This window comes from Haemaphysalis longicornis, unplaced genomic scaffold, assembly GCF_048455015.1.
Source record: "Haemaphysalis longicornis isolate Haplotype H1 unplaced genomic scaffold, Haemaphysalis longicornis Haplotype H1 scaffold_4, whole genome shotgun sequence".
NCBI lineage: Eukaryota > Metazoa > Arthropoda > Arachnida > Ixodida > Ixodidae > Haemaphysalis > Haemaphysalis longicornis.
In genome coordinates this window covers 158,038,443-158,065,830 of record NW_027526361.1, presented here as the reverse complement: position 1 = coordinate 158,065,830, position 27,388 = coordinate 158,038,443, and the positions used below count along the sequence as shown (strand labels likewise).

Here is a 27,388-nt window from a genome sequence, read left to right as displayed (position 1 = left end):
GCGTAGACATTGTCGATGAAGTCGATGGTGAAACGTGCCGTGAACCCCCTGCCGCGGCTATGACGCAACGTGGAGCGGCTATGACGCAACACAATCCACTTTAATCCAATCCAATCCAAGCCAATCGAATCCAATCCAATGCCCCTCGCGAGAGTGTTGTAGCGCCGAAATCGCGCCACCACACGAACGCGTGATGTTGACGTCACGATCACGCCACAGATGTTAGCGACCGGAGCGCGCGCGAACGACAAATTGGGCCCATCTCCCCGCGAAGGGGACTCGAGTAAATGCGTCGCATAGGGGGTGGGTGTATTGCGTTAACGTTTAGTGTTTGGGGAGTTGGTGGTAGTGAATGCGTTGTATCAGCAGCTTCTTGACGTAGTTTGAATGAGTCAAGGAAATTTCGTCATTCGTGCGTGTTTCGCTTTGTTTACAAAGCAAGAAACGCAAATGCTTGCGGAGTTGTTAACTAACTAACTAACTAACTAACTGACTGACTGACTGACTGACTGACTGACTGACTGACTGACTGACTGACTGCAACGGCTTACTTGCACGAATGCTTTGCTCTGTGGACAGCCAATGCACTCGCCATTTGTACAAGTGCGGCACGCACACACACAGCTGGCTGCTGCCGCATCTTTTCAAAGTGCTACGAGTTGTGCCGCGCCTACCAAGAACCTACCAAGAAATCACCCAATACTACCGAACCACGAGACAGACCTTCCCTAGTCCTCACACATCTTTGACCAAAAGCCAAGAATTCACACTCAGACAAATTCAAGGAGGTACTTTTCCCCACCCCATCTGTATGCATGAACTCTTTCCTACACAGTACTCTGATAAGTGTAAATTCTGCCACGAACCAGGAACTCTGGCACACATATTATTCGACTGCACAAAAAACTCGGACCTTCCGCCTCTGAACCCGTCCCCTTCCCCTGAGCAGTGGGAGATACTGCTGTCCAGCTGTCGACCTGAGGACCAGCTCCTGCTTGTGACCAGGGCTACGGCAGCCTGGACAGCACATGGGCTCCTGGACTGAGGAACCACTCTCGCATTATTGCGTAATACAGTTGTCTCTCTCTCTCTCTCTCCGCCAGATGGCGCCACGGGTCCCGCGACCGAAAGAAGACGCAGTGAAACATCCCCCTCGCAAGGAGCACGATCAAATGCAGAGCATTTCCGGGGGCGCACGACGTTAAGTAGTTTGCGTTACGTTAATGTTGTTGCACTTGTGGCAACTGCTGACGAGAGAGCGCTCATCAGCAGTAATTTGAAAGAGTCAACGATATAAGGAGCATTCGTAGCGTCCCATTCTGTGTCAGGTTTGTGGCGCAGTGGGTAGAGCACCATGTACATTGTGTTCCGCCCGCAGGGTCGAGGGATCGAAACCGGGTGCCGGATAGTATTTTTTTTTTATATAGTAGGGACAACGACGGTGCGCACTACGGACGTCAACGCGGGTGACATCGTGAGTTACTGAAATGCTCTGCATTTAAAATCACGCAATCAAGCCGAATTTCGGCCATCTTTGAGAGTTTTTGCTGCACGGCAGCGTGTCTGGCTGCCATTTCAGTCCCTTGAGGGAGGTAGACAAAGCCTCCTTCTCTCAATCAAACCGCTCGCCAGCTTCGTATCTCCGTGTAAAAAATAAAAAAAAAAAAAAATTTCCCGCTTGTTTTGAGAGCTCCCACTGGGTATGGTGGCTAGAAGGGGGAGGTGACGCCAAGGGCCGGTCTAAAGCGATGCGCCGGTTCATGCCTGGCGTGCGGTGGCGCTGCTTTCCATAGCGGAGTGCAAAAGTATCCGTCTAGTCCTCAGTGATGGAGCCATCCAGCTTCAGGAAAAGTGAACTGGACAGCAGTAGAGGTTAGTAAAAGGAAGTTAGAATGTTGGCGGGAAAAGAGCAAAGAACAATCTGGGAAGACATGCGAACAAAGAAGTCAGACTAGCACAAAAATTTCGTAAAAGTATTTGCTTTTTATTTTGACATTATTTTTTATTTATTTTGTTTGTATTTTTTGGCGAGGTGATTGTACAGTGGCGTTGTGACTCAGGCCGCTGTGCAGTGCCACCCCGTTACAAAGGGGAAGCCACTAAGCACCATCATCATCATCGATGACCGCCTGGCCGCCCGCTCTACGACTCGGCGCGCGGCGGAAGCGCAAACCAGCGGAAGTTCGCCGCATGCGCAAGTGTAATTTTACTAAGCACGCAAGTGGCTTGGAGTGGCACATACCTCGCAGCTCTCACTGAACACTTCGACGCGTTTTGTTCCGATACGCATCACCTATGCAATACCGAACGTCACGCATCTTGCACTCCCGACTTCCATGTTGTACTCAAACGCTTACCATTCTGTACTCGATGTTATTTTAGACAAAATACAATGAAGAGACCATACCCATTCGCATAAACACATGAAACACGACAACTACCATTTTTTTAATGCCGAATGTATACTACCGACTACACGGAAACAGAAATTCAGAGGGTCTGCATCTGCGACTGCAGCCTTTTACTTCAACAAGTAGAAGGAACAAATTGTTCAGTTTTAACGCACAGAATCTCTTTCCTGTACACAATGCCGCCTGTATAAACAATGCCTAACGCGTGAGCGAAAAATGGCCATACAGCCACTCTCCTGTTGCTCTCTCCTACCCTTCCCCGCTCCGTAGCCTTCCAGCGTGCTTTCGTGTCCGCCAGCCAGCGCCGCTTCTCGGAAACTATGCAAAATAGTGGAAAGTTTGTTTAGCGTTCCCGAGGCGGCGCTCCTACGCCTTCTTGTTTTTCACCATGCCTGTCTGTCTTGGTCTGTCACTGATAAAACTTCCTTTGTCACGAAACAAAATCCCTTGGGCTGCCGCAGGCTGATGCCGCCTTTGCGCGCTTATCTACTCGGATCACAGGCGCTGAAATTTTCTGAGTGGGGCATCCCACCTCTATCCCCTCCGCATTTGTGCGACCCTGCTGTTCGCACTCCGCATCGGTACGCACTTCTAAAATTGAGGACTGTACTGTAGAAGCACCCGGACAGCGTGGCGGGATCCCAGCTGCTTATCCTTTTGTTTACTATGATTTTCTGAAGTTTACAAGCACGTGATATTATTGGAAAGTAATCGTAGAGGTGAGCGCCTGAACAAAAAACGTGCACGCAAGTTTTTCTTCTCTAAATACTCCAGAAAGAAAAATATCAGTAAAATAATGGCTGCCCCAGCAGAAAATATCGTTTTTCTGTTAGCTATATATCTACCCGACAATCAGTATGTTCTTACACTATTTCAGTCCGCCTCCGTCTTTATCTTTGGAAAAATGCAGCAAGTATGAAGCGAGCGACACGTTGAACGAGATCCCCAGTGCGCCACAGAACTAGCGCCCCGTCGCGGCTAAGATGTAAGTGAAACGGCCCTTGAAGCCCAACAGGCAAGCTGACAGACACACGTCGTAGAAGTGGGTGCAGCGTTCACGACTTGCGAGCAGTGACGTAAGGCGAGATGTCCGCCGGCACGAGCCACATAGCGGATCAGTGCCTGAACTAAGTGTCCCTACCCTTCCCATTGAGAAGCGCGCGACGCGTCAGGCAATGTTAATACAGGCCTGTACATATTCAGACTGCTAACATTTTACTGAAAGCAAATAAAAAAACGGATTATGAGAAATAACAATACTATGAGAAACAACCGTAAAGGCACCTTATTTCTAAAATAATGCACAAATATCAATGCTGAACTGCAAATGCAATGGGAAAAGTTTGCATTTGAGTACTGCAGTGCTCAATCTCGATGACAAAATATTAAATTGCTACATCTTCAACTACGGTGACCATTTTTTCACATTTACACAAAGACGTACGAAGAGTGAAAAAGTACGTGGGTATACTTGCATAAAGCAGCATTTCCTCCTGAGTATGAAAATAAACTAATTCACTCTGCCAATACAGCGCTTTTAATTTTAATTGGCACCACAGGTCTTCACACCATGCACAGGTCTTTTCTTGGCGTTTGGGGTTATCAGCAAATTAACTCGCCCTTTTCGCCAAATCTTTTGCACGGTATCAGGTAGCTTCCACAAGCAGCTCTTGCGCCATTGCACTGTTAGTGACCTCTAAGGTACTCACAAGTGTGGCTTGAAAGATTTAACTTTCACTTCAAGTGGCTCAGTGGCTAAGGTGTTGCACTGCTGAGCACGAGGTCGCGGGTTCGATTCCCGGCCGCGGCGGCCGCTTTTCTGATGGAGGCGAAAAGCAAAAACGCCCGTGTGTACGAGATTTCGGCGCACGATAAAGATCCCCAGGTGGTCAAAATTAATCCGGAGCCCTCCACTACGGCGCGCCTCATCGCCTGCGTTGCGTCGGCGCGTTAAATCCCACAATCAATCAACTTTCACTTCAACACTGCACTAGATTGCAGTGAAGGTATGGACTCGTTAATACGGTTCCACCCCGTCTGACGCCTGCGGGCGTCACCTGAATGGGCTCAATAAAAGTTAATTTGTTTCTCTCTCTCGATTGTAGTGAATACGACTTTTTCAAATGCAAGGTTCTGGTGATCCATGGTACAAACTGTAAATGCTGCAACATTGCCAGCCCCAGCAATCTCGTGCTTCGCCAAATAGGTGCTTTGCGGTTCACATTTCGCGATATCAGTCACGGTTGGGGAGTTATTGCGGGCGCTTTCGTCTCCAGCGTCGGTAGCGTCGTTGGGCAAAGAGGCGACGACGCTTTTATGGGGTGGTTTCTCTGATAAATACTCATAGACATTGGGATAAATAGTAGGGATCGCAACACTCGTAATTTTAGGTCGGTAACGAAAATTTTTTACGCAGAGCAGTGCGTCGGTGACGCTTTCCGTTTTACGCCAGAACTCATCGAGCTATCCAGTGAGCTCTGGATTACCGCTTTAGGTCCTCATCGAGTGTTGTTAATCATGAACGGTGAGGAGAAGCATGACTTTCATCACTGCAAGTCCCGGACTTCACGCCCATACAAGGGAAAGCGCAAGTGGCTCAGCATTGCGACGATCACGGCCAACGCCAGCCCAACCAGCACGGCGAGGCCTAACGGCGACGCGCCTTCAAGCGTTGCGAGCGCGGCTCAACCAGGCGAGGCTGGTTTTATCAGTGACGCTATCAGCTTTGTAAGCGCATCGGAGAAGTTTCAGCCTTCCAAGGCGTGGAGACAGTCGGCAACGGGAGTGGTGCAAGCGGCGCTGTGTGCGCGATGTGCGGCAAGTGCGAACTCGTCGTAGTTGAGGTCGCAAACAAGCGGAAGGGCCTCGCATCGGTACTAGAACTCAATTGAAAAGAAAAAAAAAAAACGTGGAGTGCCCTGCAGGAGTGGTTTCTTCTGTCTACTCGTCGCAGTGCGCTGCCGCCATCGGCCGCGGAGGCCGCAACCCGGAACTAGAGTGAACTAGAAGTATAGAATGGTTCAAACGGGCCCCAAAATGTGAGGCAAAAAAAGGGGTCGAACCGTTTAGGGCCGCTGCGAACGTTACCCCTCCGTCGTAGCACACCGGATACAGTACTGGGCTCCTACGCCAAGAACCTGGGTTCAAATACCTGCTAGGCTGACGTATGTTTTTTTTTTTGTCGTAATACCTCATTATGCATACAAAAGTGCCTAAACTGCTGCTGTGCACTAATTCATTGGCTTGGTTTATATTGGGCGAGTGTTAGTTTAAAACAACCAACAGATACTAAAGCTCTAAAAATAGCTACAGCGCGAATAAAACAAGAACACATACTAACACATTGGCCATGAACTGGCTGAAATTACTTCTGTAGCTTCCCTGCCTACTGCAAACGCATAGTTCAGGGAACCATCGGCGCAGCCATGTAGGCTACGCGTTGCTTCTCACTTGATGCTATAAAGCGAAAAAAGCTGTAAGGAAGATATGCAGCATAAACGGAAGGTCCGGTCACTGACGAGGGCGTGCCAATGAAGTTTTATCACCACGAATAAAAGGCTAAAGATCCAAGCAATATCGCACACTTCTGCTGCTACATCTAACGCAAAGATAGCTATAACTAATAAATAAAAAAATAATTCTGGTAATTGTTCATCATTGCTTTAAAGAACTCTCACTGTGAAATATTTGTCAAGTAAATATGTGATTAAATTAACCGGAACAGGTCTTGTTACGCTGTAACGTTTGATATTGTGCTTCAGCCATGAACCCGTCATCTGCAAGGGAGCATACCTTTGTACCTGCTTCCTCGCTAACGCAGGCAACACATGTTCTCGGCAATAACAAATAAAACAGAAATGCACAATTTGTGTTTGTGTGGCCAAATTACTTAATACCAAGAGCTAATTGCACTAGAATTCGCTAAATGAATAACAAAGATTAGCTCATCTGTACTCGGTGATGATAGTCTGCTTCGTCTGCACGGCTACGCAAGCCGTGCCCACAGCAGTCTGTTCATTTCACTGATCGCATTTGCAGCCGACTGACAAGATTGCTTCTTGCCTTATATCTGACGAGACCAGGGGCAATCTTGTCATTGTAGCTCTCAGAACCCTCGTGGAGGGTTCTGATCGCCGTGTACGTTGTACAAGAAAATCGGCGCCGTTACATTAAGCTAGCTAGGCCGCACGAATCGCGAATTTTTCTATGTCGATGCCAGTGGTCCCGTTTGGAAACTAAATGCTTCTAATTTTATTCTGCTGTCTCTGTTCGAATTTGTAAAATTTTGTACACATGCTTTTCTGGTGCGTATAGAAACGCAGCTTAATCAGGCACATATAGAAAACAGTGGCAGATATTGTTTCACAGAAACTCTTCTATTTAAATGTGTACCGTCACCTTATTTTGTAAGTGGCATGCATGAATTCAGCTTTATTAAACCTTTCAAAAGGGCATTAAGTGTAACTGTTTTGCTACACAACACCGGTTGCATGAGCACCACAATCACGGCACACGCAAAAGGTTACGTTTTTTCATTTTGTATACAGGGGAAGAATTGACAGAATGCGAAAGGCTAAGATTTTGATTTGCATATGGGTGAGCTTGCGTTATCTTTTGTCCATAGTAAAATAAAAGGCAGTGGCCATGTCACAGCTTTAAAAGTTTAGCCAACTAAAAAAGAAAAAGAAATGTCAGTCCTTGAGGGGGATTTGAACAGAGATATTTCGCGTAGGAGTCGAGTACTGTGTCCGTTGCGCCACGATGGAGGGGTAACGCTCGCAGCGCCCTTAAACGGTTCGACCCCTTTTTTTTGCCTCACATTTAATACATGGTCCCTATGGGCGTTTGAACCACCGGAACTCTGCAGGGGAAGTCCCCATGATAGCTTCGCCATCAATGTGAAAGCGGTACTCACTGCACGCACAATTGGCATTGGACACGATCAGCTGTGCAGGTTTTGTGCCATTCTTGGTCTTCCAAAACCACTGCACCAAAAGACGTCCCACAACATTGCCATGAAAGTTCATGCCGCGGCCACAAAAGTCGTCTCGGACAACCATGCTGAAGCAAGGCAAGTAACTGTGTTGCAAACTGGTCAGACCGACGTCATTGTGATGTTTGACGGTACTTGGCAGAAACGAGGACACAAAAGCCAGAACTGTGTTGGCACTGCCATTGCTCTCGACACTGGTCTCTGCCTGGATTTTGAGGTGCTGTCAAACTACTGTCAATGTTGCAGCCACCACCAAATGCTTGATGAGCAGGAGGAGGATGTGTGGCAAGCCTTTCATGCCCCTGTGTGTGAAAAAAATGTCGACTGCTCATCCCATGCTGTGGAGACAGAAGCAGCACTGTGCATCTGGCACAGGACGGTATCGTACAACCTGCAGTTCACTGTAGTGGAGACTGCCACTGCTCTCACGGTGTTGTGGTTCAACAGGGGCCACACTAGCTTTGAGCAAGTTCTCCAAGAACTGGGAATCTTCCCTTCAGAAGAACTGGTTAGACTAAGCAGTGCAAGTGACCATCGGAGGATAAGGCAGATGTCTGCCAGGCTGACTGCTGCGGCTAGGTCCCATCGCCACAGCCTGGTGAAACGGGCCTGTACCGAGGACTCCAACCGCAAGAACCGTGAGGGTGCAACTTATGCAGCAGGAGCGTTCTAGTTTTAGTACCTCAATGTGGAAATTTCAGACTATATCCCCACCAAGTTTCATATTGTTTGAGCTAGAATTTCTGAATCTGCCAAAGAAATAAACTTTCAATTGCGTTTTTCTCAGTTTGATGTTTTTGTCCATTTTCTGAGTTTGTGCACACCTATTTTCCCACTTAAGAATTGTCGTATCATGATGAAATTTTGCACAGGTGTTCATTATAACACGTAGAGTGCCGAAATATTGTTAATGATGAGGAAAATGAATATAAGGCTTCTGTAGGTAGATTTGCACACTCTGCAGTTCCTAAAGAACCACCTAGGCTATTTTAAAGCTTTCAGTAAAAATTTTACTATAAACAAAAGTGTGCACAGAAAAGCCATTTTTCTGCACGTCATGCTGCGTAAAGTTTCATCCGGAGCAGATATTTGAAATATGATTGTATATATGACTAGAGGAGATGTAAAAATTTCACCCTCCTAACTTAATTATTAAAAATAAAGTTGTTTCGAGGAGCATTAAGAACCTTTCAATGAGGAGACCCCGTGCATCTGTGCGAGAAGAGCCCCAGAGTGAGTTGTGTGCATTCAGGTCACCTGACAATGTGTATAGTTCAGGTAAGTGATCTATCAGTGTTTTAAAATCAGAACTTGTTAGCCGATGGTCAGGAGGGATGTATATGGAGCATATCGTTACCAGCCTGTTCAAGATTATCGTTCGGATAGCCACAGCATCAAGGACAGTGCTCAGAGTGACTGGATGATTGGGTGATTATGGCCACACCACCAGAACCAGTTGGGCACCCATGCCTGTCCTCTCTGAAAACCAGATAATTGTTGAGGAAGTTGCCATGTTTTCTGTTTAAATGTGTTTCTTGTAAGCACATGACACTTGTTTGGCTGGCATGCAGTAACCCGTACACATCATCAAGATTTTTAAGGAGGCCTCTGCAGTTGCATAGGACGATATTTTGTCTTCCCATTGTAGCCATTTAAGAACTACTGGAATTTCTGTGTGAGTGTGTATTCATGTTTTGTCTCTCGGGGCTTGTACTCTTGGAAGAGGCTTTTTGGGCCTGTCTGTTGGCTTGGACGTCGGAGGCCGTTCCTTGCGCTGCGATGCAGGCAGGTAGGGCCCGACGTCCATCTCATCTCCAGATGTCCTGGGCATGCCCGACAGACTGGGCTCCCTGGACCTGGATGTAGCACCCTTTCGGGCACTCTTCTCTTCAGCCACCACTGCCGAAGATGTCGTGGGCGCCATGGGCAGGACAGGTGGCGGGGCGAGGTTTGGAGAGGGCGCAGTTCCCTCCGTGTCCATTTCCTCAAGGCATGTGCTCGAGACCAGTGAGGTAGGAACAGGAGTGACTCCGCTCCCATCAGCATGGGTGGCCACCTCAACCACTGCCGGTCCAGCAAGCAGCGTGGTGACCCCACAGGCAGCCTAGCGGGGGGCTGGGGCGGGAGCAAGTCAGCCGAGCTGTATTGCGTCGCCGCCGAAACCAGGCGCCACTCCGCCCCCCGGCGAGCAGCGTCGGCGTACCTTCCGGAGCTGAAGATTGCAAACCTCTTCCGGGCCTCCGGAAAGCTGATGTTTTCATTGACCTTCAAAGTGATGATTTGTTTTTCTTGCTTGAATGTTTTGCACGATCGTGAATTTGCTGCGTAAGGTCCATGGCAGTTAGGGCAGGTAAAGTTGTTCGTGTCGCAGTTGTCTGTAATATGGTAAGATTGACCACACTTTGCACATTTTGGTCTCCCGTGGGACGTGGGCGCGTGGAACATCAGAGGAAACCTGCCGCCACGGCTTCTGGTAGTGGGGTTCTATCAAAAGTCAGGATTATGTGCTTTGTTTTGATTTCCTTATTGTCTCGCCTTGTAGTGATGCACCTGTGACCCCTTGGTCATGCAGTCCTTCTAGGATGTCGGTTTCTGTTTCACTGATGAGATTGAGTTCGGAGATGACGCCTTGAGAAGAGTTTAGGGTTCTATGAGGAGTGACTTATTTCTAGGTCAGTGATTCTCAAATGGGGGTCCGCGGACCCCTGGGGGTCCGCGAGAGCATTTTAGGGGTCCGCAAAGCCTACCTCAAAGCTTTTACTCAAAGCTTTTCTCAATTTTGCCAGCACTTTCTTGCAATGCAAAAAATGTAGCTTTGTCGCATTACATGTACGTTTAGTTTCTCCGCGTAGCACCTATTTTAACAACTGCTTTTTGCACGACAAGCCAGCTATGAGAAGGAAAAAAGCATACACAGAAGAGGCAATATATAGGTGTTTAGAAGAATTTTAAATTCAAGAACAGATTGTTTAACATGGTGCGCATCGTCATTAGCGTCAACCATAAAAGGCGGGCATCGAATAAGTGTGTGGGCTACGTAAGCTGCAAGTAGAAATTGTTTGACATTATGACACCAAACAACATATGCTCCATCGTGGGGTCCCCCATCACTTTAGCAAGCCCAAAAGGGGTCCCCGGGGCAGTCATGGCTGAGAACCACTGTTCTAGGTCATAGATTCTGGTCTGTTTCAGAAGCTTATTTGCCTGCTCTTTGTGGCTAACTTCAATGAGCACATCTCCAGATGCAAGTTTTTTTGCCTTGTAGTTCTTTCCTGCAACCTTCTCGAAGAACTTTGCTACAAGGAAGACTGATTTTTCACTTACGGGGGTTTCTTTATTCACGGATTGCATCACGAGAAAGCGCGGAAAGTTGTCCTTACTTCGGATCGGAGGTCAGTGGTCGGTTGCGGTTTGAAAGTTACATCGGTGCGGGCCCTTTTCAGGACCTGATCATTTGGAAGGGGAGAGGGGGGGGAGGGTTGAAAATACCATATAGCATAGCACAGAAGCAGGAGACGGCGGTACTTCCTTCATCAGCCTTACCCTGATAGCTGAAGCTCCCTGCCTGGTACCTTGATAGCAGAGCTCCCTGCCTGGTGAACAGGCAGGCAGCCCATCCGCCGGAGCTTGACCTGGGCTCCAACGGCCACCGTTTGTGGTTTCTGCCCTTCACCTTACAACATATCGCCACGGTTGGTTCCAGCTTATGTTCCGGGGCTCGGGGTCCACGGTGTCGCCAATACCGTCACCAAGATTACTCAAGGTGCCCCGTGCGGGGCATTATCCAGCTTGGCTTTTTATCCCAGAAGAACTTCACTTTCACAAACCAGGTGATCAGAACACGTTGCTCAGCAATGCATCTGGCGTTTCTGCTGGCGGCATGGACAAGATTACCCGACCGCACAGTGACAGCGAACATCGAGCCCTAAGTTACGACGCAGGTGAAAACAAAGATAGCAATTGAAATTTTTTGCTCACCTAATGAGGCTGACAGCGCCTTTCCACAATCACTGCAAGACGGCAGCCGCAGATTTCTTGTGTGGAAATGTATGCACCACTGGCGCATGCCTGTTATGAATGGGCCAAAGACCACGCAGGCAGAGGGACAGAGAGAGCGCGCAAACCGCTGTGAAAGACGCAGAAAAACCAACCACGCTCTACTCAATTTTCCTCATTATGCACCCCTGGCATGGCCGAAATGGCATCATTGCGGCCATGGCTGTCGCTGGTCAACTTCGCAGCCATGTCTAGCATTTCTTGTGACGAGCCGCCATCGTTGGCCTCTTTTATGCCTGAACCTGTATGCGCAGTTTTGGCATTTCTTTTGTGTTCTGAGTGTGCACGGAGTTTGAGTGACAAACCCTTTAAAACACACCACTCGACAACAAACGTTTCTTGCTTCAGAAATGCCCTACCTGCCTGAGCGCGCGCTTGCAAGCAGGCAGCCATGCCTGCTTTTTTTTTTTTTTTTTTTGTGGCACCATACCGGAAATAGACCCCTCCATGTTGCGGAGAAAAGGAGAAAACTCCCCGGCATGTGATATATCGAAGGCCGCCGAAGAGAACGCCGTGAGCCGCCCCCTTCTTCAGGAGAGAGCCCGCAGATTTTGTCGCGTTGTCCGCGGTCGAGTAGAGAGGGAACAGTTATGTGCGACTTCTCCTCGCGCGTAGTTTGGTGATAGTGAACGGATTCTCATAATTCTTGCGGAAGGAGACTGCTGGGACTTCACCCCAGAAGAACGCCACCAATAGTGCAAAACAAAAGGAAGAGTGGCTTGGCGACGTGTTGAAGGCCTAGCATGGGATGCAGCAGCCACTCACGTCTCTGACATTCTGCAGGGACTCTGGGGTGATGTTGATGTTGACCGGGACCAGCAGCGCCTTCTCAGCACCTTCCTGCAAGGAGGAAGGTTCCCGTCACAGCAGGCCCCATGGCACACACACGCACTGGCTAGCTGGCAGGCACTCCACGGCGAGGGAAGACCCACCACCCCTGAAAGCCCACCAACAACCGATTCAGTGGCCGACTTCAAAACCCCCAGCAGCATCTGCGCATCGCATTTGCTGATGTTTAAGCTGCTGGCAGAAACAGGAGAGCGACAGGCCCACAAGCGGCGCAGGCCTCGCAGACCAGCTGCATCTACAGCGTGGTGGCAGGCAGTGCAATCCATCCATCCTGCCAAGACGGCCCAGGAACCTGCCCCGAACATCTGCTGTAACATCTGCTCATTTATAAACAGTCTGCGCACAGCCGAGACAAACGTCCCAACTCTGACGAGATCTGGGCATGGCTTGCGTTATAAAAACTTCCTTGAAGTCTTGTGACTTCGAGGAAGTTTGTGCAACTACATAAATAGCTGCTTGAGCTCAGACATTTTCGCTCAACTGTTGCCTAATGAGTGGGTTAACATTTTGCACATTTCAGAATTGTTTTTAATTCCCTTAGATACAGCAACATCCAAAATGCCTCACTAAAAAGTTTAAATTTTATATTTAAAATAAGGGGTCATGAAGACAAGATACAGCTTTGTTTTACTTTTATATCGCCCTCCAGCTACAAAAGCTGACAGCTTTTCTCCTCCTGTCCCTGGCGCTGTTCCAATCATGGATCCTCGCCAACTCGCCCAGCTTCGCACTCCTGTACAAGCGATGCTTTATTCGCCAAGGGAAGTTCGCTTCCTGTGTTTAATTGCCGTTGATTTTGTTGGCCTCTGCCAATCCCGCAAGCATTCTGTAATTCGTCATACGTCCAGTGCAGAGAAGTAACGGGTGAGTTGGCTGCCTGTTCTGCGTTTATGCAGCTTACTTGAGTGAAGTGATTGCTATTCCAACGAGGTAATCTTTCAAATGAACCAAACTTCTTTTTTGTCTTCATGGCCCCTTTAGGTCTTTCACTAAGTCATAAATAATACATAATTAAAGGCCACCATAGCAAAGCTTTTGTACATTACAGTTAAGACGTTTTGTACATAAGTAGTTAAGACATTTTTTCCTACAAAACAAAGGTTCATTCTTTTTCTTTTTTCACAGCATGAATAAGACCTCAAGGCCAACGTTATTAGAATAAACTCAGTTTCGGAGTTCCGCATCTCCGCCAGCGGAGGAGGCTGGGCCGAACGGTGGTCGCGAGAACTAGCGGCGCTGCAGTCAAGTCTTGCACTACTCCTCTCGGCGCGTCGTCTGCTACTAAACAACGGCGGCAGCGGGTCGCCGCAAAGTCACTCGTGGCGGCTTCCTGGTAGTGCTACTGCCAAACTTGATTATCTATAATCCTTCCAGTCGACATTCCCGCAAAACATTTGTGCCCTGCTTAAGTGGATATGCTGTATGCATTTGTATGCATTGACCCGCATGCATTGCTCATCAATGGGCTAAGAATCGACTGCTGCGGCCCCAAGCAACATTCTTCTAAGATTCTTCATCTTATGCCTTCGCTGGTCTCTGCAGTCGGATATTTCTACGGTGCCTTAAACCATTCGGACAGATTGGCCACGGTGTGAGAACCGAGCAGTTCTTCGCGCGTACTCTGTTGCTAGACGAGTCGTCAGTATTGACCTTCCCACACCTTCAGTTCTTCAACTTCACCAAGCAGGCGTTCCATGTCCGCAGCACTTTTTACACTGTACGAAAGCTGCTTGCGTTGGGTGCTGTAGTCGTTCACTGCGCAATAGACTGCTGGTCTACTACAACTCTTTTGCACAAGCAAGTCTCCATTCACGAGCCGGCGAGTGTAAAATATTCCACACCTTTTGTTTGTTACCTCGTCGTAAAAACTTTCGGAGACCCACTGATTTGAAGGCAGCGTGAGAATTGACAATATATCAATTGTCAGTGTGATTGATTGATTGTACGGTTTAACACGGCCACGCAGCGCAGGCGATGAGGCTCACCGTAATGGAGGGCTCCGGATTAATTTTGACCGCCTGGGTATCTTTAATGTGCGCCGAAATCTCAAACACACGGGTGTTTTTGCTTTTCGCCTCTTCAGAAAAGCGGCCGCCGCAGCCGGGAATCGAACCCACGACCTCGTGCTCAGCAGTGCAATGCCTTAGCCACCGAGACACCACTGCGGGTAATTGTCAGTGTGATGCCAGGACAACTCTGGGTCACGGCAGCGTTGCTAATCACTTGCCTTTCGTCTTGCGGTTTTACTTTCGGCGGCTCCTCTGCCGAAAAACTAGGCACTGGTGCTTTGCCAGACACAGAGCGTATTTCTTTTTTGGAGGGGGGGGGGATTTGCGCCTTGATCCCGAACATTTTGGATTCGATATATGGTGTGGAAGTGAAACGCGCAAAGGCACCGGGCGCGGGCTCCCACTTGCATTTCGCAGTAAGCTTTTTATTTTTGCGATGTAAAGCTTGCTCCCACGTTTTGAATTCCGTAGGGTCTTTTGGTGGCCCGAAAAAGTGGCGCGAAGCGGTGTCGCCATTGCGGTAGCTGCTCTTGCACCACGGCGCAAAGCAAGTCTGCATGCCGAACCGTGGATGAATCTGGTGCTCCTCGCTACACTTTGTACACGATGTACATTTGTTCGTGCAAGCCCCCTTGCGTGGTCAAAAACAGTCCCAAAAATGACCGATGAACACAGCCTACACACTCGCTGCCAACGTTACAAGTAACGTTGGCCACTGCAAAGCATGCGCGCTTGCACCGAGGAGCTTCAAGAAAACCTTCTGGAGTGAAGGAGGCGCCCGCCAGGCAGACCACGTGTTTTGCCAGGATTCAGGCAAAACACGTGAGGGTGGCCGTTCCCATTCACTACGTTCTGGTTCCTCAGCTCAACTTTTATATGCACCGGGGTGGTCTCACCTCCTTTCATATTAAGCCTAGGTGAATAAAAAATCATTTACCCCTTCCATCGAGCTCCTCACTTTTAGAATGTCTTTGAGGCACTCAATCAGTCATTTTCCTTGGGCATTTTTGAGTCCTGTTATGCACAATTCAGCCTACTCAAAAAAAAACAAAAAAAGTCCTCATTGAAGCCTCATTCACCTTTCGCAGTGGTGCCTTGTATGATCAGCTGAAGGAATTTCATGAGTTAAATACATCAAAAAGGTGGTCATAGATCCTTGTGAAATCCGACGTAAAATTTGCACCTTTAAATTGCGGTATAAAGCTTTAACGTGATATCGCAAAAGTCGAGGGCGTACTGCAGGTCGAACTTTCATCTTTGGTGATCGAATGTCTTGTATGTACCACAAACGGCACTAAGGCCAGAGGGGGTAACACTAGCCCAGCGCATGTAAAAGTTGAGCATAGGAACTCTACATCGGAAGCTGGTTAACGGGACCTCGCACTCACGAGATCCGCAAAAACTGTCGCATTGCCGCACGGGCATAAAAGCACTTCTTTTACCAACGTGTAAGGGTCGTTTTTGGTCAAGACGGCCCAGTAGTTATCAAAGCTACGCTGAATATGCTCACTCGCTTAAAAACTCCTGTATATGGAAGTTAAACGCAATCTAGACAGCTCAAATATAGGCCCACTGCCGATTCTAAGCCAACCAATGAGCAATGCATGCGGGTGGGTCATTGCATACAGACGACCATATGCATATCTACTCAGTGCACAAATGTGATGCGGAAACGTCGACTGGAAGGATGAAGATCTTTAAGCTTGTCGACTGGAAAGATGATAAGTGTTTAAGTTTAGTACTAGCACCATAAAAAAGCCGCCCGCGGTGCGTCTGGGTGGTGGCCCGCCGCAGTAGCAGATGGCGCGCCGAGAGTAGTGCGACTTGACTACAGCGCCACTAGTTCTCGCGCCCGTCACGCGGGCCGCCTCTCCGGAGGAGCTTCGGGACCGAGTTAATTCTAGTGACGTTGCTCAAGGCGGCGCCCAATCAACAGTGTGCGCAGCCAGTTTCATCGATGACCGATTGTGCACACCATGTGCCAGGAAAGGCGCACTTGCAGGAGTGCGAGCGCAAGCGCGGATGCCCACCTGCAGTTCCACAATGAACTCGAGCGTTTTCTGCACGTCCTTGCTGAGCAGCGGCCGCTTCATCTCGCACCGGAGCAGGTACTGCAACAGGGCAGCAGGGGGCAATGGGCTCGCACTGGCCATGCAGCGCATGTGACAGAGCCGCAAGAGCCCGCTGCTCTTGGGGCTCTCCACCCCGTGAGCAGCTCACAGGGAATCGCTTGACGCTGTGGAGTGCTCGTGAAACCCCGGGGTTATGGAACACTTTCTTCGTGATCTCAGTAATGCGTGGCGGTGCATTTCCTTTCTACCGCAGTATGTACAAGCAAAAGAAACTCTCACAGTTCAGTTACTGCTCAAGCCTGTCTCTGACACAAGTGAAAACGAGATTTTCAAAAGCTTCCTGGAGCGTTCTCACTATGATGATGTACCTTGGGCCACTGAGCATGGACAAAGGGACCACGGCGTGGCTCATTGGAAAGATGATTTGCAATACGGCTGAAACATGGTGCTCTTGAAGCATGGCTGTGCTGCACACTGGTGCGGACTGGGGTGCCCCGGCATGACAGCAGGGGACCCAGCCTACGTGGAAGCAGAACACAGAACCAATGTGATGAGCACCTACCAGGCTCCGACAACTGCCAGAGCCTTCCAACAGCATGGCTCAGCACAGACAAGCTACACGCTACGGACCATGGTCTCACATTCGTGCGAGCTTTGCTGTGCATGTCACTCCGCTCCATTCCAGCCATGAAAGAATGGGAAAAAAATGCAATCAATGTGGACAAGTTTCATGCTGCAGTGATGTGGGCAGGAGTGACATTCCATGGGCCAGCACTAACAACATGTCTTATTTTCTTTTGTTTTCCTTCTTTTCAAGACACGAGTTGTATTCGATGTTGCCTTCATGCCATCCAGCTTGCCGCCCTGCCAAGCTGTTGATTTCTGAGAGCTGCTTTTACTGCTCGCCCCCCGCGTCATGTACTTTGTGCAAGATGCGAATAAAGACAGACAAACAAACTGCATGTTAGCATGAAGCGATATGCTCAAACAGAACAAGGGGCCCCACTACAACTGCCCGGTCATGGCGGTGACTTGTGACATCACGGCCGAGAATTCGCCGATTAAGTGACGGTGGAGTTGGCAACATCAGCAGCTGGCCCTTTTTAGCGAGTCACCTGTATGTTGATGAAGACCCCGTGGTAGGTCTCGTAGAGGGTGCGCCCCGAGCGGGGCCGCAGGGGCATCTCGAAGGGCAGCTCGGTGCGTCCGGCGGGCAGGCGGCCGGCCTTGGCCACCTCCAGGGCATAGCCGATGAGCGGCACGGGCTTGGCGGCCGAGTAGAAGGCCTCGAAGATGCCCACGTTCTTGGCGCTCAGCTGCATGCTGGCGCTGCCCTCGAGCGACAGGCTCAGGCCCTCGTGCCGCGCCTCCGCCCGGCTCTCCACCACCACCACGCCGCTCACCGTCTCCTGCCAGTGGCAATGCACAGAGCTAGGGTATCGGGAAGAAACACGTTTCCCAAAGTACAGACACTGCGGCTTGGGAGCAACCTCAAGTTCCTAGTCAGGCATGCGGCAACTCAATCAGCCTGCACAGCTTTACTCACTACTACGTATGCACACAAATTTACACCGTGATGAATAAACACGGGCTTTGCGCGAAAATAGAGCACAGCGGAGCTAGACACGGTCCCAGTGCACCTATCTGCGCATGCGCACAGCCAGTTTCTCCGCCTCGGCGCTCGCGCCCGGTCGCCTACCGTACCGGGACCGCTTCTTTCGACAACACATACGGGAAGGACGGGACGAGCGCAATCCCGTCCTTCCTGCACGTGTTGTCATTCTCGCGCAAAGCCCGTGTTTATCCACCAACGCGCCCAACACCGCATCTACCGCTGCATTGGGCGAGGTAAAGGCAACTGGTTTTCGTCCTACACGAAAACAGTAAGCCCAGGAGCAGCAGTTTCGGTACGCACACGGGAAAGTAGGAGTGGCTTCTCTCGCGCAACAAAGATACACGCTGCAGACGCTGTACAAAGCCAAGGCCAGCACGGCAAAGGCGTGCGAACTTGGCCCTATCAATCGAGATGCTCTGTCTTGGGTCATTTATCCCACAAGCGGCTGACCGCTCCCCGACAACAGCTACGGGTCACAGAAACGCAAGCACCGCTGACAACAGGATCAGCTGATCGGCGCTGCTCAGTAAAGCCAACGAGAGGCCAACGGCAGCTTTAGTGTGTGGCAAGTGCGCACTTACACCTTCGTGGTATATTTTGTTCACTTTCTTCAAGCGAATGTCCAGCGTAGTCATGGTTGCAAAATGGCTTGTACCGTTATTTGCAGCACCAGCACCGTTGGCGTTGACCGCTGAATAACGCTCTATATGTTTGCAGAGGGTTCACTGGTGCTCCGCCGCTGCAACAGGATGTCCCTATTCGCACGTCACGCATAGAGATGCGTCACGTGCAACGTTGGTCACGTGGGAACATTTTTATTGTTAGTTCGCACGCCGCGTGGGAACAATTTTTATTCCTAGTTCGCACGCTGCGTGCCAACAATTTTTATTTCTATAGTTCGCACGCAACTGAAATGGAGAGGAGGAATGCACGCCTAGCCATTGAGAAAGAAATACTGGTTTTTTTATTTCTCTATGGCCTAACCATCGCCTTGTGTTGGGGGCATCATGTGCGGCCTGCCTATGTGCGGCCTGCTACATGGAGAAAAAAAAATTCCCCGCATTTCCCCGAGGGGAAGAATGTGAAAGTGCGAATGCACGAGTTGAATTTGCGCGGTTCGGTAATGTTCGCGAAAGAGAGATCACACACACACACACACACACACACACACACACACACACACACACAACTACAAAGAAAGAAAGATGCATTTATTCACAGACACCTATAGGCTATTTGTGTTGTCGTTGTACTTGATTGCTAGAGCGGATCTCAGCTTTGAAATTTCGTGACAGTACTCCTTTAAGCGGGTGCATTAGCCCTTCTCACGCCCGATTCCTGGTCAATCCCCCTCGTGGGTATGTGCCATGTCAGCGGCCAGGCAGCGCGCGCCCATCTCCCCCCGTTGCCAAGGAAGATGAGGAGATTCCTGGCCAATCCCCCACGTGGGTATGTGATGCGGACATCGCCGGTGGACGCAGGTTCAGGGTCGCTTAAGAAGTGCATTGCACTTAAAACAAGAATTATTTGTGGCAAGTGTCTGCTACCACCCGGTGGATATAACGATTTTCGGCCAAAAGCGTTATTCTCACCCATGCGTCACATCCGTATCCGGCTGTTTTTTTTTTTTTTTTTGCATCAAAATGTTCTACAAATTTGCAGACATAAATATTTTAAATGAGGCTTTATTTTAGGAACGTTCGCCTGCTATGTTTTGTACAATTATTTCTTTTCTGTGATGTAGTCGTGTGGCTACCGTTGTTTTCGTGCGAGTCGTTCAACGTTCTTTCTACAGTGGTAAGTGGTTCTGTTTATTGTTCAATCGCTTGTTTTGCTGCGATACCTTACCACTTGACATTGTGCTATGTGTAAAATTATATACAATTCCCATTCTTTTGTCCTATGCTCCTTAGATCCGCCACAGTTGAGCGCGAAAATTTCCAGACAAAGGACGCGCCTACTAGTTCGGACCCGTGGCTTTCGAACTTATCGCTAATGCGTATGGACGATGCTATATGTACTACGTAGTGAAGTCTCACCGGAAATTGCTATACGCACTACCGATATAGCGCCATCTATGGACGCTGTCAGAAGCACTTTTTTTTTATGTTTTTACGTGGTCTCAAGCGTTCGGCCGGTCGTCGTGGCTGCTTTTCGTTGCTTTTGGCCGATCCATGGATGGATCGACCCCGCCAATCTCGTTGCGACAAATCACGCTAATAAAGCGCAAGTCTTGAGATCGTGGGCCGGGCTGATGCACACGATTCGCGCCAGGGCCGTCAAGCTGGCGTCGCAACTTCCCGATCGCGCCGTCAACACGCCGCAGTGGTTCGAAGACGGCTTGCCCAATCTGAAGGTAGGTATTTCTGGTCTCGTTGGTTTGTCCCCGTAATGCTTGCTTTACTGATGTTGAAGTGGGACACCCGCGTCGACCGCCGAGCTTATATTTCCGTCACCAGCCTTTCCAGCCGATGCGCGAGCATGCATGCATGTCGCGTGGTTCCTTCAGCCGGCCCGATCGACTGAACGGTGCGAACGCGGCCTCCTGCACTGGAGTGATGATGATGATCATGAAAGGCCTCCCCTTTGAATCGGGGTGACGGCATGCGCCATCTAGCCTATCTTAGTAGTTTGAATTTAAATTTAGTCCCTCAACTCGGATTTCTTTTTAATTCTTCCCTGCCGTTACCCCTGGCTGGGATGTTATTTTATCGACTTCCCTGCTTTTTTTCCACCAATACTCTAGCCGCTGCTTAGTAATACCTACTGCTGACCAGTTAATGCTTCCATCAATTGCGAAGCCCAGTGCCTCAGGAAGTAGGACTTTCCCCCCAATTCTATCCGGCTGAATCTTTTGGCATCCTATTACTATGTGGTCGATTGTTTCTTTATCCCTGCCACATACAACACATGTCTCATCCTGGGACGAATATTTGCACATGTAGGTTCGAGTTCTCAAGCAGCCAGCCCGCGCCTCAAAGAGCAACGCACTACCTTTATTGTTGTCATAAAAGTTCTCTTTCCGGATCTCTTTTTTGCTTGCTTTGTAGATTCCCAGCGATCCCTTCTTTTCCATCCTCTCTTTCCACATGAGCGTCTCTGTTTCCTTCACTTGCTTTTTAACTGCCCCCCCTTGTTTATTTGCCGCGGTCAAGGTATATTTAGTCGCCAGCTTTCGCGTCCTCTTCCGCCATTGGGTGTCCACACTTTTAAGGTACATGTACCTGTGCACTCTGGCTGCCCAGTTCTTCTCACCTAATGTCTAAGCCGCTCCTCAAAACGTATCTTATAGCGTCCTCGATAAACATGCACCGGTGTTGCCCCCAAAACCGGCGCGGTGCACAGTGCCCCACGACGGTGCGTACCGGCACGGAGCGTTGATCGAGGACAAACGGGGCGGTTCTACCCAGGCGCCATCTCTTAATCTAAGAAATAAACTCAGAAAAACGTTCACAAGTAACAATACAGCACTGTAATGAGACACAGCGCTATTTGAAAGTGGTATTTATTGAAGGCCAATGATTATATGTACGCACAACTTAAATCCGTCACACATGCGGAACAACGTACCGCCACCGCTTCCACTAAACAGCTATACATACAAGCTGCTTCTAATCTTCGTTTGAGCCATAATGCGAGTGCCTGTTTTGTTCCGCCCTTCCGTTACAGCAAAACAAGTAGGTCTTCATCGTCTAGGCACTCCAGTAACAGTTCATGATAATTCGATCGAACGAAACGAATGTCAATCCCCAACTTTCTGGCAATGCATGCAGCCGTCTTTGAAGTACACAAAGTTCGCGTCCTCATTTACAATCACTGGCCGTTGTAACAGCCCGTTAGGAGACTGTCGCATCGTTGCCCGATGAATTCACAAGCACGCCATCCTTGTCAGCAACAATACACAACTCCGTCCGCCTTGACACGAGTGCGGCGATGCGCCGTCGCTGCAGCAGACGGCGGAGGAAGCTCCTTCGCCGGCATCGTCCGCGATGCATCTCGGGACTGCACGCCGGCGCACCGTCGACTCGCTCGGTGCACGGCGGTGCAACCAAAAATTGCCCCGCGACGGTGCAGCCCGGTTTATCGAGGACGGACGGTGCACACCGGTGCGGTTTATCGAGGATGAAAAGGCGCACCGGTGTGCCCCGGTGTGCACCGGTGCGGTTAATCGAGGATGCTATTACTTTGCGCTTCCCTCGCCTCAAATGAAGCCCAACTCATATCGAGTTTTGGCGACATGCAGCGCCCCTAGCGGCCGACGCCTCTGGGTAGTACAAAAGCAGACGACCCTCGCCGCCCTCAATGTGTTTTCAATTACAAGCCAGATAGAAAGTTGGTTGTGGAGGTTTGTGGCGTGTTTAAATGACTGCATACTGTATGAAATAGCCCTTAAAGTAGTTGCAGAGGCTAAACAAATAATATCCGCTAAAAGAAGCCGATTTGTCGGCTTTCTTTTGAGCGAGCTGTCGCGGTGGTCGTGGCGTGGGATATCGCCAGGTCGGGTGGTTTAACTGTTTGACGACAGTTACAGTTTTTTCTTCTTGCGTGCGGTCGACAAAGGAAAGTTCACGAGTAGCATAAACACGGAACTCTGTTCATCCTATATTCTGAGGTAACTGCAAAAGGTTGCTTCAGCGGGAGCATGCAAGCGAACGCAAGAATTGCGCAGCCGACTCAGCTGACACTGCTGGCCTGGCACCGCCTTTGAAACGAGTGCAAATTTTGTTTCGTATTTTCGCAAACTAAATGATCCTTGCGTAACGTTTTACGCCGCGCGATTTACGAACGGCAGGGTACATGTATACTAGCGAGTAGGTGGGGCAATAGCGCCAAATAAACAAATTAAGCCCTATATATTAAAGGACGCAAAACATGCACCAAATCATACGCCCGCTGCTTGCCGAGATGTGTACTTCTATAACATCACATAACACAGCCGCATACACGGCGCGGGGCCCCGAATATTTACATACGATCAACACCGACTGTGTTGGTTGTCTAGTGCAGGGGTCGTCGAATCTGAACGCCGACACACCGTTTTGACTTCAAATGGAGTTAGACAGCGAGACTAGATCAGAGAATTGGCGTCTTCCAATTGAATTGCCCCCCCCCCCCCCATCTTCACACTTCGCCAGATTATTGTCAAATATTATTAGAAATTCGCTGAATTTTTTCTCTTTGCATTCAAAACCCTCCTCCTCCCCCCCCCCCCCCCCCAACCTTCGATTTGCCGTCCAGCCCTCCGCCTTGTCGGCTTCATGGAACTCGGCCGTTGCTGACTCTCATTCTAGGCTATTAAGTGCGAACTGGGAATGTATGCTGCAAGATCGTAATTAGTAAAGTGAGAGCAAACAAGGAAAGCGAGCGGCCTCTTAGTTCGCCCGACCACTTTGTTTTACGGCCACTAATTTCGGAATCGCAAAACAGCTAGATTTCACGCTTCTGACGGTCGCGGCATTTTGTCACTGAGACACGCAACAAAACGGCAAGCTAACGCTGCATCATGTATTCGTAACGGCAACGCAAACGAGCCCTGTTTAATGAAAGTGCACGCATAGCGCGCAGGTACGCAAAAGAGCGGCGCACCGCAGCAAGCGAGCCTGCGGCACCTGCGGTCCGCCGGACTCGCTGGCTTTTTAAAGCGCAATCATCGCCTATTGCGTCACTCTTATTTTTTGATCGGCTGTTTTTGAGAAGTCTTTGTCACCTAGAGTATTAGTTTAAACTAGAAATTTCACTTAAAATTTCACTTCGTACGACCATCGATCGGTGAACCTGCGAGTAGCAGACGCCGTCACGGTCCCGGCACTTTCGTCGGCGCTGTAAACGTGTTTAGCGCTGCAAAGCTTTTTCCCCTAATGCCAAATTGATCGCTGAAATAGATCGGACGCGTCGGGGATGAGCTGGTGACCTCGTCGCAAAATAATCGGGAGCGTCGAGCTCATTTTGCTTCTGTCAACACGGGATCCTATGGGACCCGCGCAGCTTTGTACTACCCGGAAGTACTGCCCGAAAGCCGCTTGCGCAGCGCCCCCTGGGCAGCGCAGGAGGCCTATTGGATACCTTCAGCGCGTTTCCCCTCACCTTGTTAAATGTCTTTTAATGCATTGTTACAAGTGCGATAACGCATAAGGACAAGCACCTTTTTAATCAACAAGTGTGAAGCTAATGATAGGAGATGGGGGGAGTCAATCGATGCTTGTGTCCGCTTTCTAGTGCCGTATAATTAGTGTACTGAATCTTTCTCAGGGTCAAAACATCGTTCCAGGTTGTAGTGAAAGTTGTGGAACAGACCAGGAAGGCACCAATGCCTTATTTCTCTTTGAAGCAGCCTTGTATTTATGCATTGAGAACCAATTCGACCAGCTGCACACTTTACTGGTTCCGTATGTATTAGCTTGGGCGTCTGCAGAATTTTATCTTGAGGGAGCGAATCCAATGTTTCGGGCAAGAATAGCGAAAAGGCGTGGGGGAGGGTGCAAGTGCTGGGGTAGCGTGGGGGGGGGGGGGGCAACATGTATATGTTCCCACCCAGATAACGCAAAACAAACCTGGGTAAATCCTCAGGATGTCCGGCTCTGGACATTTCAGCATCCTCAGGTTGTCCATAGCCAGTCCAATCGGGGTCCGTTTGTCCGTCCAGCGTACATCCTCAGAACGTCGTCAAAATGATGCCGCTGGACAATTTTCGTACACTTCCAGGATGCAAACTAATGTTCTTTTTTCTCGGTCTCTTTTTCACAAGCTAACGCAACAGGCCTCACTACAGAAATCAGGCACATCTTAAATGATTACAGTAGAACCTGGGGAAGGAGGAGGAGGAATAAACGTGTATCTGAAGCTGTCAGCCCTGGGGAAGAGTCCTCATTCCAGGACCCCTTGAGTCCGTCCGGCTTCTTGGGCTCGCTGCACCAGCCAAAGCTGGTCGTCAGGGTCCGAGCTGGACAGTGCTCTCTCCCAGTGCTCAGGGGAGGGGAAAGGCAGGGGGGGTAGGAACCTGGGGAAGCCGTGCCTGGCAGGGAGGCAAAAACACTGCATCCGAAAAGACTGCACGGGTAACCCAAGAAAACTAAAGCGGAGTATATAGGCTAGCTGAACCCCAACAGAGAAAGCCTGGAAGTTCGAGCAGAACCACATTACCAGTTCTCGGTGTCAAATTTTGTTTCAGTTTAAGGCAAAGGGAAGAATCTTTCAGGTGCCCCAGAGAGGCGTGGCTTGTACGAGCACAATGTAAGCCCCCTGAAGGTGAAAGGCTTCACGGGACTTCTCTACCTTTGGAGAATCATGGCAGCTGCATGAAGAGTTGAAGTACTTTTCCGACTTTTTGAGGATATTCCAAGATAAAGAAAAAGCAGCTGTTGAACAGGAAGAGTGCGGATGTTGCCAAGAAGACACTTCTGTCCGCATCAATCGTGCTCTCGACACCCAGTGACCTCAGTTCCAGAGCAGCAAGGCATTGCCACTGAAAAATGACAGTCATATTACTACTTTTGTGTAGGTTACTTTAAAAATCCCTTAAGCGATATGTTTCCAGCCGTTATTCACTCACAAAGACCTGTGCAATTAACAACTTTTCATCCAAAATGGGTCAAATCCTGCATGTCACATAACTGTGTGCCAGATCCGAACTTTACAAGTACTTACCATTGAGGGACGTAATGCAGCCACATTTCTATTTCAGTGCTCAAATAAGATCCTTTCCTTTAGGAGGGTTTGTAACTGGACTAGTTGGTTCATTGCATGAAGTTGAACTGCGCAGGGACGGGACTAAGAGCAGAGGTGCCCGTGTTTGTCGCCTCTGCCCTTAGTCCCGTCCCTGCGCTGTTCAACTTCATCCTTTCCTTGCTTCTACACCATAGCAAAAAATTATTTCAGCAGTTGCCACCATTATGTTGGGAGCAAAAAACGACGTTTTCTTCGATTCCACCCAAAGTGGACTTGGCTAATTTTGAAAAAAAAAAAAACTTCTGATAAACTTTTTAACTGTTTTTCTTTTATTGGCGAAATTCTGCTACCAATTCTAATACACGTACCGACTTATTGCCACTAATAGACCTATCAGTGTGTATTAGTCTGGTAGGTCTACCAGAGTGTACTAGTTGTATCAGAACCAGTGGCAAGTTCAAACAAAGCAATGAAACATGGCAACACGTTTTATTATCAGGGTACAGGGGGGATTAAAAGAAATGCGAACAGCAGAGCACACAGTTCCGATGCATGCTACATCGTCTGGCTGCAAAGTCAGTAAACTGCGCGCACGCGCATTTCTGCGAGAGCGTTTGAGAGTGTGGCCTATATTTATTGGAAATGCTTGATCAGGACGCGACCCTGATCGTTTATTGAGAGGCGTCTTTTCACGCTGCGTCGCCCCTGAGTAGGGTGATCGTTCTAGGGCATCATGCTAGCTGCAATCAGCCTGCTGCGAGCTTGGCTCCCGAATGTAGTAGATAACAATATGCTCAGTGGCGACAGAGCATAAGACACCCCAAAATAAATGGCCGGCGTCCCTTCTTTATCAAGCATTTCCACTAACAGTAGGCCACACTCTCAAACACTCTGAAAGAATTACGCATGCGCGCCGTTTACTGACAGCGCAGCCAGACGGTGTGGCATGCGTCGGAGGCTGTGTGCTCCGTTCGTATTGCTCTTCTTTTAAGTGCGAATGCACTTTATAAGCGACCCCAAACCATCCACCGCCGGCGGCGGCGGCGTCCGCAGTGCTCCTCTATATTTAAAAAAGAAACAGCATCCGGCGCCAGGTTTCGATCCGAGGACTTTGCGGCCGCAGCGCGACGCTCTACCGACCAAGCCACGGACGCTTTTTTTTTTCTTTATTGCCTGCTTGGCGACAACACACAACGCACTGCACAGTACACAAATTAGTAGCTCCAGCCACCAGTCGGCTGATGGAGGTGGTTTAAAACATCTTAAACTGCGCTAGAACATCCAGAATGGGTAACCACTCAGGTTTTTCCGGCATGACTCTAAACACTTCTCTTATATAAACAATGCTTTCAATGAAGTACTCCCGCACCGTGCGAGCATCCTCTTCAGCATTTTGAACTGCCACTCGAGTTTTCCACATACAATGCATACTAAGTGCCATGAATTAGGGCACGCCTCCATCATTGTTTACGGGCAAAAAGCGAATGCTATAAGGCGTTAATGGTAAGTCTTTTTTCAAGGTTCGTTGGAGGATGTCCCAGTGGAACACCGCGTCCCAACAGTCCAGAAAGATGTGCTCAATTGTTTCCAGCTTTTGGCATAATCGACAGTTAAGTGTCCATGGGTGCACATATAGTCCTTTTTCCTGCAGCCAGGGTTTTACCGGCAGCGTGCGCTATGAAGTTTGAAGAAAAACGATTTAACGGATGAACGTACTG

General features: G+C 49.3%; 1 protein-coding gene across 5 annotated transcripts in view; it reads right to left on the bottom strand.

The window, feature by feature from the left end:
* Positions 1-18,782, bottom strand: part of LOC144179460 (vacuolar protein sorting-associated protein 26C) — a 71,133-nt gene extending 52,351 nt beyond the window's left edge. For 3 of the 5 annotated variants that reach the window (XM_077707816.1, XM_077707818.1, XM_077707817.1), the window contains exons 1-4: positions 18,587-18,782; positions 17,506-17,799; positions 16,349-16,429; positions 12,226-12,300 (exon numbers count right to left, since the gene is read on the bottom strand). In XM_077707816.1, coding sequence (XP_077563942.1) covers positions 12,226-12,300; positions 16,349-16,429; positions 17,506-17,799; positions 18,587-18,640 — 504 coding nt within the window. In that variant the 5' untranslated portion in view covers positions 18,641-18,782. Of the gene's footprint in view, positions 1-12,225; positions 12,301-16,348; positions 16,430-17,505; positions 17,800-18,305; positions 18,471-18,586 lie in introns of those variants that run through there. The other 2 variants (XM_077707819.1, XM_077707820.1) reach the window with 2 other exon arrangements.
* Positions 18,783-27,388: the final 8,606 nt, after the last annotated feature.